The sequence below is a fragment of the Schistocerca cancellata genome, chromosome 11 (assembly GCF_023864275.1).
Source record: "Schistocerca cancellata isolate TAMUIC-IGC-003103 chromosome 11, iqSchCanc2.1, whole genome shotgun sequence".
NCBI lineage: Eukaryota > Metazoa > Arthropoda > Insecta > Orthoptera > Acrididae > Schistocerca > Schistocerca cancellata.
Genome location: NC_064636.1, coordinates 164,371,949 through 164,384,026, shown reverse-complemented (window position 1 = coordinate 164,384,026; position 12,078 = coordinate 164,371,949). Strand labels below are relative to the sequence as shown.

The window sequence follows — 12,078 nt, the reverse complement described above, 5'->3', positions numbered from 1 at the left end:
AGAGGGGGGGAAGGAGAGGGGGGGAAGGAGAGGGGGGGAAGGAGAGGGGGGGAAGGAGAGGGGGGAAGGAGAGGGGGGAAGGAGAGGGGGGAAGGAGAGGGGGGAAGGAGAGGGGGGAAGGAGAGGGGGGAAGGAGAGGGGGTGGGGTGTTTTCACTTAATATTTTATTCATCTGTCGATGACAGACTGTATTCACAGCTGTAAATTCACTGATATGTCCTCAACAATAAACTGACTAATCAACAATGATTCACTGTCCTAATTGCCAATCAATCAGAAGTTTAACTGAAGTCCCCACAACTATCTGTGACACACTGGGCAAAATAATCAGATTCCAAACACTGGCAAAATATCTGTAAGTCCTAAGGGCTGCAAAATATGTCAAACACATACTGGTGCGACTGGACAACCACTCGTGCGACTTTTCCCAACTCAGATCATACTGAATCACCAATTCGAGACCAATTGACTGCCCTACTGCTGACAAAATATCCTACGAGACTTAGATGCTCAACTTATAAGGTCTCGGTCACCACCTCCAGAAAATTGTCGCCCTTCTCCCAATCTCGGCACCTTCACCCACAAAAAACCTGCCACAGATGTCACATATGGGCCATGTGTGATCATCAGTCCTTTTACTCAAATTTGATCAAAATTCTCTTTGTGCCATCAGCTAATGTGCTAAAATTTTACACTATAAACACATATAGTAACAATGTACAGGTGGCACTCATTGTAAATAGGAACAATTGGGTTACAGACAGGAATGACGAAAAGACTGTTACATATAAACTTTCGGCCAAAGCCTTCTTCAAAAATAAGAAAATGCACAAATATTTACACAAGCAAGCACACCTCCCACACATCACTGCTATATTCGGCCTCTTTGACCGGGGATACCAGTCGTGTGTGTGAGGTGCGCTTACTTGTGCAAATGTGTGTGCATTTTTCCTTTCTGAAGACGGCTTTGGCTGAAAGCTCGGGAGGCTAGCAAGGTTTCCTTCGGACGGTCCACAAACAGAGTGGCATCGGAGGGTGGCACGCAGGTGCCCACTGCCGTTTCTATACCTTCCCTTCAAAGAAAATGTAGATGTGTGTGAGGATAATGTTAGTGGTGTGTATGAGGAATGACGTAATGGGTTTGGAGTCTGAGGAATGTTGGAAGAGGTAACATTCAGTAGCAGCAAGATCACAGGCAAGAGGGATGTCGATCTACAGGGAAGTAGCACCAAAAGTGACAAGTACAGATCCAGGAGGTAAAGTGGTGAGGATGGCGGATAGTCGGTGAAAGAAGTGGTCGATTTCTTTGACGTGGAAGGCTAGATTTTGGGCAATCGGTCGGAGGTCTTCGTCAGTGAGAGCCGAAATTCTTTCAGTGGGTGCACAATAACCAGCCACAATAGGGCACCTGCGATTGTCGGGTTTGTGGCTTTCGGGCAGCACGTACGTGGACGCATCGAGAGTCAGAGGGGTCGGGACGGAACTGGATTCAGGGAGAGGTTCCGAGAAGGACCCGGCAGGGATTCGAGGTCACGTCGGACTGCCAGGACGGGATCACCCTCGCAGAGTTTACAAGTGGAGGAGTAAGAAAATCGGCAGAGGCCTTCTGCAAGGTAGTCGCTGCGATTCGTAACAAGAGTAGTGGAGCTCGAGCCCTGACAAATGGTGAAACTGTACATTTTCATCCATACTTGTCTCACTGTTATTTAAAACAGATAACAAATTGTTATCGAGGAAAACCGACGGCCTTAGATCAGACGATAAATACAATTTTTTTAAAAAAGAAAGAAACAAAGAGGAAAAAAGAGGTACTACCCTCTCCGAGCGCCAGAACTCACCCGACGGAGTGCGCTCGCGGTGCCTTCGGAGAGACGGCGGCCGTCAGCAGCGGCAGGGAGGCCGTGGCGGCGCCCCTCTGGCCCAGCCGGACCAGAGGGAACTGGCCGACGGTGCGATACTGCGGCTGATGCGTCACGGCCGGCGGCGACAGTGGGCGCCGATTCTCGTCTGGCGACCTGCCGGGACTGGCACCGCCCGTTCGGGAGTAGTACACGGACCGCTCGGCCAGGCCCGGGCTGTTGACGTCCGCGTAGAGCCTGCAAGTGCAACAGATAAGGTATCTGGAAACGTGGCAGCTAAAGTGGTTGGAACGCGACTTTACGACAGTGACTACCCAGACGCAATCGTGTGCAAAGATGCACACAAAAAGATTAAATACGAGGTTATCCCGAAACGTGCCTCGAGTTTCAAGACACTGTCGATCGACAAAAAATGGAGCACGAAGATGGGTGGAAAACGGAAAGTTAGATCGACTCGAAAACTTTAGAAGGCCACCTCGTGGCTCACGTGCACGCTATACGGCAGGCCCGTGACGCCACTCTGTACGACAGTGACAGTTCAGAAAAGGAGATTTCGTGTGTCGGACTGTGCGATAAGTCTGTCAGTTACGAGTGTTCGGTGTGTCCTACACGGCAAATATGGTAAAGCTGCACCTGATCACTAGAGCTTTTTTTACTGGTTTTACCTGTTTTGTGATTTGGTTACCTGTGTGAAGGGAAAAGGACAAGGTGACTGCACGTCTCACATTAGATCGTGGAGCGCGTACTAGAGAGCTCTGTGCACAGCCCACAAAAATCGACAATTCGTGCAGGCCCTAAACTAGGCATTCCGCAAAAAACTGTGAAATGTTTTGCGGCAGCACTTGCAATTCGAATGCTACCCTTTGCAACTGTTACAATATCTGACTACTGACGATTATGCCCACCGATTTGAGTTTTGTACCTCAATGAAGCAAGCAATGGAAAACAATGACGACTTTGTGAGGACACTGATATTCAACGACGAGGCGATTCACCATCTATTGGAAAATGTGAATCACCACAGTTGCGAGAGTGTGGGGTACTCAACTGGCACACACCCGTGTGGAGTTGGAAAGGGATTTGCTAAAAATGTACGTCACGTGTGCCATATCCGAGACATAGGTGTAGGGTCCCTTTGTTTTCATCGAGAAGGCAGTGACAGATAAAGTGTACGTGGATATGTTGCAGCCGTGGTTGTTGCCGCAACTGACAGCTAATGCCTCAACTTCTTTCATCTTTCGACACAACGGGGCTCCCCTCACTCTGGCACAATTCTCCACATCTTTGTCCACAGAGAACTGCTGTATCACTAGACAGGGTGCACTCTCACATAACGAAGTCGTGTGGTGACCTGGGGGGGACAGCACGAAAGGAACATTACCCAGACCGGGTAATGTTCCTTATTTGCTGTGTCCCCCAGGTCACCACACGATTTCGTTCTGTGAGATTAAGTAAAGACAAATGTCATTAACACTGCAAGAACACATCACTGCTGCTATGAGACATTGATGGAAACATGCTAGTGAACGTACGGACAAAATTGGATTAACGTTTGGATGTGTGCTGGGAGACCAACAGCGGACATGTTGAACATTTGTGTAACTTATCAGAAACTTGGTGAGTATCTATATTTTCATGTTGTATACTTGTTAATAAACAGTGTATTGAAACGCAATCAAATCATTTAGGTTAACTCTGTACAACAGTTAAAAACAATAACAACAAAAGCTAACTGAAAAAGTTACAAAATACAGGCTACAAAAGAATCAAAAATTGGAATGATTAACTATGAAATTAATAGAGGGAAACATTCCACGTGGGAAAAATATATTTAAAAACAAAGAGGATGTGACTTACCAAACGAAAGCGCTGGCAAGTCGATAGACACACAAACATACACACGAAATTCTAGCTTTCGCAACCAGCGGTTGCTTCGTCAGGAAAGAGGGAAGGAGAGGGAAAGACGAAAGGATGTGGGTCTTAAGGGAGAGGGTAAGGAGTCATTCCAATCCCGCGAGCGGAAAGACTTACCTTAGGGGGAAAAAAGGACGGGTATACACTCGCACACACACATATCCATCCACACATATACAGACACAAGCAGACATTTGTAAAGGCAAAGAGTTTGGGCAGAGATGTCACTCGAGGCGGAAGTGCAGAGGCAAAGATGATGTTGAATGACAGGTGAGGTGTGAGTGGCGGCAACTTGAAATTAGCGGAAATTGAGGCCTGGTGGGTAACGGGAAGAGAGGATATATTGAAGAGCAAGTTCCCATCTGCGGAGTTCTGACAGGTTGGTGTCAGTGGGAAGTATCCAGATAACCCGGACGGTGTAACACTGTGCCAAGATGTGCTGGCCGTGCACCAAGGCATGTTTAGCCACAGGGTGATCCTCATTACCAACAAACACTGTCTGCCTGTGTCCATTCATGCAAATGGACAGTTTGTTGCTGGTCATTCCCACATAGAATGCGTCACAGTGTAGGCAGGTCAGTTGGTAAATCACGTGGGTGCTTTCACACGTGGCTCTTGCCTTTGATCGTGTACACCTTCCGGGTTACAGGACTGGAGTAGGTGGTGGTGGGAGGGTGCATGGGACAGGTTTTACACCGGGACCCTTGTAACCGCCCCCGGTTATGGATTTCAAGATTCCCTGAAGAAACAGGATTCACAAGTCTTCTCCACAGCAAGAACCTCTGTCTTAGTGAATTAATTATATGGTCAGTCTCACACAGCACACGCTCCATTGCATCCGATTTCTCCAACTGTCCAAGGCTGAAATGCTGTTTATGTTCAATGACCCCAGTATCGATGGAACGTCCAGCTATCCCAACAGACTTTTCCATATGTACATGACACACAATATATTTCTAACACTTTGAGTGGATTCCTTCCAACAATCCTATTCCCAATAACTGCCAAAGATGTAGTTCACTTATGTCACTGAAAAGTTATCTTTGATTACTGAGTAAAATTATTGATAACCTACATTATAATTTCACTAAATACTGTGACATACCATAAAAGTGGCATTAACATTATAATTCCTGTACAACTGATTAATTAATATGATATTTCTGATGTGTTATCGACATGAAATGTAACTAACTTCATAAGGACAGTAATGGTATGTTTCCTATAAACAGTATAGTATGGTCTTTCATTGAGGAAACTATAATATGAAACTGTACTACTGCTGAGACGTGCATGGTAATTATTATCAATTTGAAAATGGTTCCAGCGTCAAAATAGCATCATCATACTACGAAGGAAATAAAATAGCAGTTAAATGACAAAAGCAGCATCACTTAGAAATTTTACAATGAGATTACATCTTCCTTTCTCCACAAAGATCAAAACTGGGTGTACCTCTGTGTCACAGATAAATGGATTTCAAGGACACTGTGGAGCAAACTACTGAGCAATCAAGATTGTCCAAATGTTTTCGATGTGGCTGGAATGCTGAAGAAAATTAAAAGGAGGAGCAGCAAACAGAAGCTGTCCTTTCAGACCTCTTGTGCAAAAGCAAAGAGGAAAGGAAAAATAAGTGGTTACAACATGTAGAAGAAATTTTTAAAGGTGCATCCACTGCAGTAAGCGAAGCAGGCAAAAACGAATACAAATGTCTGAAAAATGAGATCAACAGGAAGTGCAAAATGGCTAAGCAGGGATGGTTAGAGGACAAATGTAAGGATGTAGAGGCTTATCTCACGAGGGATAAGATAGATACTGCCTACAGGAAAATTAAAGAGACCTTTGGAGAAAAGAGAACCACTTGCATAAATATCAAGAGCTCAGATGGAAACCCAATTCTAAGAAAAGAAGGGAAAGCAGAAAGGTGGATGCAGTACATAGAGGGTCTACAGGGTGTTACAAAAAGGTACAGCCAAACTTTCAGGAAACATTCCTCACACAAAAAAGAAAGAAAATATGTTAAGTAGGCATGTGTCCGGAAACGCTTAATTTCCATGTTAGAGCTCATTTTAGTTACGTCAGTATGTACTGTACTTCCTCCATTCACCACCAGTTGGCCCAATTGAAGGAAGGTAATGTTGACTTCGGTGCTTGTGTTGACATGCGACTCTTTGCTCTACAGTACTACCATCGAGCACATCAGTACATAGCATCAACAGGTTATAGTGTTCATCACGAACGTGGTTTTGCAGTCAGTGCAATGTTTACAAATGCGGAGTTGGCAAATGCCCATTTGATGTATTGATTAGCACGGGGCGATAGCCGTGGCACGGTAGTTTGTATCGAGACAGATTTCCAGAACGAAGGTGTCCCGACAGGAAAACGTTCGAAGCAATTGGTCGGCGTCTTAGGGAGCACGGAACATTCCAGCCTGTGACTCACAACTGGCGAAGACCTAGAACGACGAGGACACCTGCAATGGACGAGGCAATTCTTCGTGCAGTTGCCGATAACCCTAATGTCAGCGTCAGAGAAGTTGCTGCTGTACAAGGTAACATTGACCACGTCACGGTATAGGGAGTGCTACGGGAGAACCCGTTGTTTCCGTACGGTGTACAGTGTGTGCAGGCACTATATGCAGCTGATTGGCCTCCACGGGTACACTTCTGCAAATGGTTCATCCAACAATGCGTCAATCCTCATTTTCAATCCTCATTTCAGTGCAAATGTTCTCTTTACGGATGAGGCTTCATTCCCACATGATCAAACTGTAAATTTTCACAATCGACATGTGTGGGCTGACGAGAATCCGCACGCAATTGTGCAATCACATCATCGACACAGACTTTCTGTGAACGTTTGGGCAGGCATTGTTGGTGATGTCTCGATTGGGCCCCATGTTCTTCCACCTACGCTCCATGAAGCACGTTATCATGATTTCATACGGGATACTCTACCTGTGCTGCTAGAACATGTGCCTTTACAAGTACGACACAACATGTGGTTTGTGCACGATGGAGCTCCTGCACATTTCAGTCGAAGTGTTCGCACGCTTCTAAACAACAGATTCGGTGACCGACGGATTGGTAGAGGTGGACCAATTCCCTAGCCTCCACCCTCTCCTGACCTCAACCCTCTTGACTTTCATTTATGGGGGCATTTGAAAGCTCTTGTCTACGCAACCCCGGTACCAAATGTAGAGACTCTTCGTGCTCTTATTGTGGACGGCTGTGATACAATACGCCATTCTCCAGGGCTACATCAGCGCATCAGGGACTCCATACGATGGAGGGTGGATGCATGTATCCTCGCTAACGGAGGACATTTTGAACATTTCCTGTAACAAAGTGTTTGAAGTCATGCTGGTACGTTGTGTTGCTGTATGATTCCCTTCCATGATTAATGTGATTTGAAGAGAAGTAATAAAATGAGCTCTAACATGGAAAGTAAGCATTTCCGGACACATGTCCATTTTCATTCTTTGTGTGTGAGGAAATGTTTCCTGAAAGTTTGGCCGTAGATTTTTGTAACACCCTGTATATAGGGGCAATGTTCTTGAGGACAATATCATGGAAATGGAAGAGGATGTAGATGAAGATGAAATGGGAGATATGATATTGCGTGAAGAGTTTGACAGAGCACTGAAAGACCTGAGTCGAAACAAGGCCCTGGGAGTAGACAACATTCCATTAGAACTACCGACGGATGTATGAGACAGGTGAAATACCCTCAGACTTCAAGAAGAATATAATAATTCCAATCCCAAAGAAAGCAGGTGTTAACAGATGTGAAAAATTACCGAACTATCAGTTTAATAAGTCACGGCTACAAAATACTAACACGAATTCTTTACAGACGAATGGAATAAGTGGTAGAAGCCGACCCCGGGGAAGATCAGTTTGGATTCCGTAGAAATATAGGAACACGTGAGGCAATACTGACCTTCCAACTTATCTTAGAAGAAAGATTAAGGAAAGGCAAACCTACGATTCTACCATTTGTAGATTTAGAGAAAGCTTTTGACAATGTTGACTGGAATACTCTCTTCCAAATTCTGAAGGTGGCAGGGGTAAAATACAGGGAGCAAAAAGCTATTTACAATTTGTACAGAAACCAGATGGTATTTATAAGAGTCAAGGGACATGAAAAGGTAAGCAATGGTTGGGAAGGGAGTGAGACAGGGTTGTAGCCTATCCCTGACGTTATTCAATCTGTATATTGAGCAAGCAGTAAAGGAAACAAAAGAATAATTTGGAGTAGGTACTAAAATCCAGGGTGAAGAAATAAAAACTTTGAGGTTCGCCGATGACATTGTAATTCTGTCAGAGACAGCAAAGGACTTGGAAGAGCAATTGAACGGAATGGACAGTGTCTTGAAAGGAGGACATAAGATGAACATCAACAAAAGCAAAACGAGGATAATGGAATGTAGTCGAATTAAGTCGGGTTATGCTGAGGGAATTAGATTAGGAAATGAGACACTTAAAGTAGTAGGGCCTAAAGGAGTTTTGCTATTTGGGGTGCAAAATAACTGATGATGGTCGAAGTAGAGAGGATATAAAATGTAGACTGGCAATGGCAAGGAAAGCATTTTTGAAGAAGAGAAATTTGTTAACATCGAGTATAGATTAAAGTGCCAGGAAGTCATTTCTGAAAGTATTTGTATGGAGTGTAGCCATGTATGGAAGTGAAAGATGGATGATAAATAGTTTGGACAAGAAGAGAATAGAAGCTTTCGAAATGTGGTGCTACAGATCGGTTGGTAGGACATGTTCTGAGGCATCAAGGGATCACAAATTTAGCATTGGGGGGCAGTGTGGAGGGTAAAAATCATAGAGGGAGACCAAGAGATGAATACACTAAGCAGATTCAGAAGGATGTAGGCTGCAGTAGGTACTGGGAGATGAAGGAGCTTGCACAGGATAGAGTAGCATGGAGAGCTGCATCAAACCAGTCTCAGGACTGAAGACCACAACAACAACATTGCATACTACCATCCGCTACGCTACGATCATCAGAAATGAACTGCGTACAGCAGCAGGAAAGCTGCCAACACTGTAAGGACACTTTCAACACTGACAGAACTCCCATAATGAAATCTAACTAATTTTTTCATCCACACATTTGCTAACTACTCTTGAGAAAGGGGGCATGCATAAGCATAAGTAATTTACATCTTTATTTCTACTCCGGAATGAAGACGGTGGACAAAATTTACTTCACCGAATGCTTGTAGTGAATCTACACTTGCTGTAAAATACGGTGACTATCTTAGTTAATTTATGTCACTGTGTGCTGTAGCAGTACTTTGTTTACATACTAGTTAAGGAAAATACCCATCACACACTGCATAATCTTTACCAAATTTCTACAAAACTAGTGAAAAATTTAAGACAGGTCAGAAAAGGAAACAATTAGCATAATGCTGCAGGGGTCATTCCATATCAAATCACCCAATAAAAAATAAATTTTACACCCACCTCCTTAGCTGCAAATTTTTTTTTGCTGTATCTCTTATAGTTTTTTTAATAAATTTTTAAAGTTTTTATGTTTTGCGTTTTCCGAACCTTCGAAAATGGTAAATTTAATTTGTATTCAAAACTTTAAAATTGCTTATCTTAATTACTCTTTTAGATAACATCATGAATTTTTGCAGCAAGTTTATTTATTATACATATTTGAAGATAAAAATGATACTATTAAAATATATTACTATTTTCTATGAAAAAAAATGTATATGTATTTTTTTCTTTTTTTAACGGATGGTTAGGTTTATAAGAATTGCAATATCTAGAGTCTCAGATTGCAATATCTAGAGTCTCAGACCTGATAGAATGCTCAAATTTGTTTTAATTTACTCTTAAACATATTCTCTCAAGTTACACAAAATGACTCTTTGTTGCATGTACACAATTTTTTTTTAACACTTACTTTGTCTTTTGTTCCAGGTACCACTCTGGAACTTTCATCCTTTTCATAAAAATCTGTTACAAGTCTTACTGTATTTTCAGAAAGAGTTTTACCTTTTTTTTTGGACCAGGAGTTTCCAAAATACCCTTTTCAGATTTTTGCTTTCTAGCTTGTCGCACAATGTACTCACTACATTAAATTCTTTCATCACTTTATTTCAACTCCAAGAATCTGGAGCCAAGGTCAGAATCTGGATATTTCTAGACCTCCCAACAGATTAAAGCTTCTCTTTCATAAGAGAAATCATTCTTCAAAATCCTTTGCTTTGTCAACCACACTTGTATCTTCTTCATCGTCATCAGAACTTGGTGCATCATATTTTAATGCTTTTGAAACTGCCTTTTTTGCAGTCTTTTCAATACTGCTAACCTTCCTTTTAAAATAAGACCCTTTACTTTGTTCTGGCAAGCCATGAAGCTTTCAGTGTTAAACCTAAATTATCAAGAGCAAGGTTTGTTTGTACGAGGGATTCATTTCTGGATTCCAATGATTCTAATTCAATTATGACTTCATCATCTGTTTCACTTTCATTGACTTCAACTCTTCATTATTCCTCACAAAAGTTACGGCATGTTCAGCAAAGCTTTTGTCCAGGTTTTATGCTAATATTTTTGTCAATAATTGTTTAGAAAGATCCAAGCCTACACTTCTCAACGATTTTCTGATGGGCTTTTTGTGTTTTTTTTTTTTTTTTTAGTGGGTCTACACATGTTGTATGATACTTTTCAAAAACATTTAAAAAGTAGTAGCTGTGGTGTGAACATATGTTCTTAAATTCACACAGATTAATTCCAGATCGTAAGTGGATCAAATCTTTTCCTTCCTCACTCAATTCAGATATCGGTTGTAACTTTTTTGAAGGTGTGTAGGCTGTTTGGAAACAGTCAGATTTTTTTAATAACCCTACGCTACAGGTTTGAATATCTGACATACTGATTTCACTTTTGGTCTGATTACTGTTCTGGTTACTTTTATAGGATATTGGAAAATAATCTCTGTAAACTAAGTAACAGTACTTACTAAAAGTTAGAATAAACTTAATAAAAATACTATCCAAGCATTATTTAACACTGTAATAATTTTTTTACTTCAAAACACAGGAGTAACAAAACAAAATCCAAGCGTACATTGTTACTCCAAGAAGACATAAACTTATTTTCAGTGTCTAAGTCACTTGGTACTTTTTATTTTTAAAATATAATTAATATTATTTTAAAAATTAGATAACTATTAAACAGGTTAAAAAGCCAACATGATTTTTCTTTTATCTAATAGCCTATACAATTAAGAGTATTTTAAAACAAATTTGAGCTTTCTGTCAGGTCTGAGACTGTAGATATTGCAGTTTTTGTAAAACTAAACATCCGTTAGCTAAAAAAAAAAAGAATAAAAAAAACTTGTAAATTTTTTTTCATTTGGAAGATTTTAATATATCTTTATGGTAATAACATTTAGATATAAAACACAAACTTATTCCAAAATTTCATACTGATATCTTGAGAATTCTTTAATATACAATTTTTTTTAGTTGTGAGGACACGTTTAAGTTACGATTTCCGACTGCTGAAACAACACCAAATCTAAAAAATTTAATAATTTATTAAAAAAAAAACTATAAGAGATAGAGCAAAAAAATTTTACAAGTGCTTTCAGGATGATAAAAGAAGTAATTGTACCACGTTTCATCAAAATCTGACATGGTTGGTGTCAAGGCCTGGGCGACTTGACATGGAATGACCCGCAGATCAGCTGTCAAAAAGACATAAAAATCTTAATAATCATATTTTCTGTGCCAAGTCAGTCAAATGGAATGGACAGCACCTGCAGATCAACTCAACCTGTGATACCAGAGGTCAGGTTCATACTGTGACGTAATGAAGTTGTGGCATCGTGCAAATGAGAAGTAGGCCTAATAGAAAATTGACAATTTTTTTGAAATGTAAGTGTTGGCGTCAGACTGATTTGTTAAGTAACTCAACTTACACATTAGGCTGAAATTTGACAATTTGATTGAGAGTTGGCAAGGCTAATTATCTGAATACAAAAATTTTTGTTGGGGGAGACATATTGCTCTAACATAGACTGAGGCCCACATTATGTTGAAAGGTGACAATCTGGTTTTGAATTGGAGAAGGAGTATAAAGATTTCAGTTAATCTACACTTCCAGCCTGCAATGGCCCATGTTGCACACTATGATATTGCCTCCATCAGAGGCTCTAAAGAAGGTGGCAACTGCACTTAACTACCTTGCCCACAGTGGGCAGCTTTAACTTTCTACAAAGACAGTGGTGAAAAAGTGAGAGACATTTCAGAAGAAACTGCAAGATTAATAGC

At 41.3% G+C, this 12,078-nt stretch overlaps 1 protein-coding gene across 1 annotated transcript in view; it reads right to left on the bottom strand.

Moving 5' to 3' along the window:
* The window catches only part of LOC126108400 (nuclear pore complex protein DDB_G0274915), a 137,181-nt gene that overhangs the window by 123,549 nt on the left and 1,554 nt on the right, over nt 1-12,078 (bottom strand). Inside the window, exon 2 of the mRNA XM_049913610.1 lies at nt 1,839-2,096. Within this exon, the coding sequence (XP_049769567.1) occupies nt 1,839-2,096 (258 nt within the window). The remainder of the gene's footprint in view (nt 1-1,838; nt 2,097-12,078) is intronic.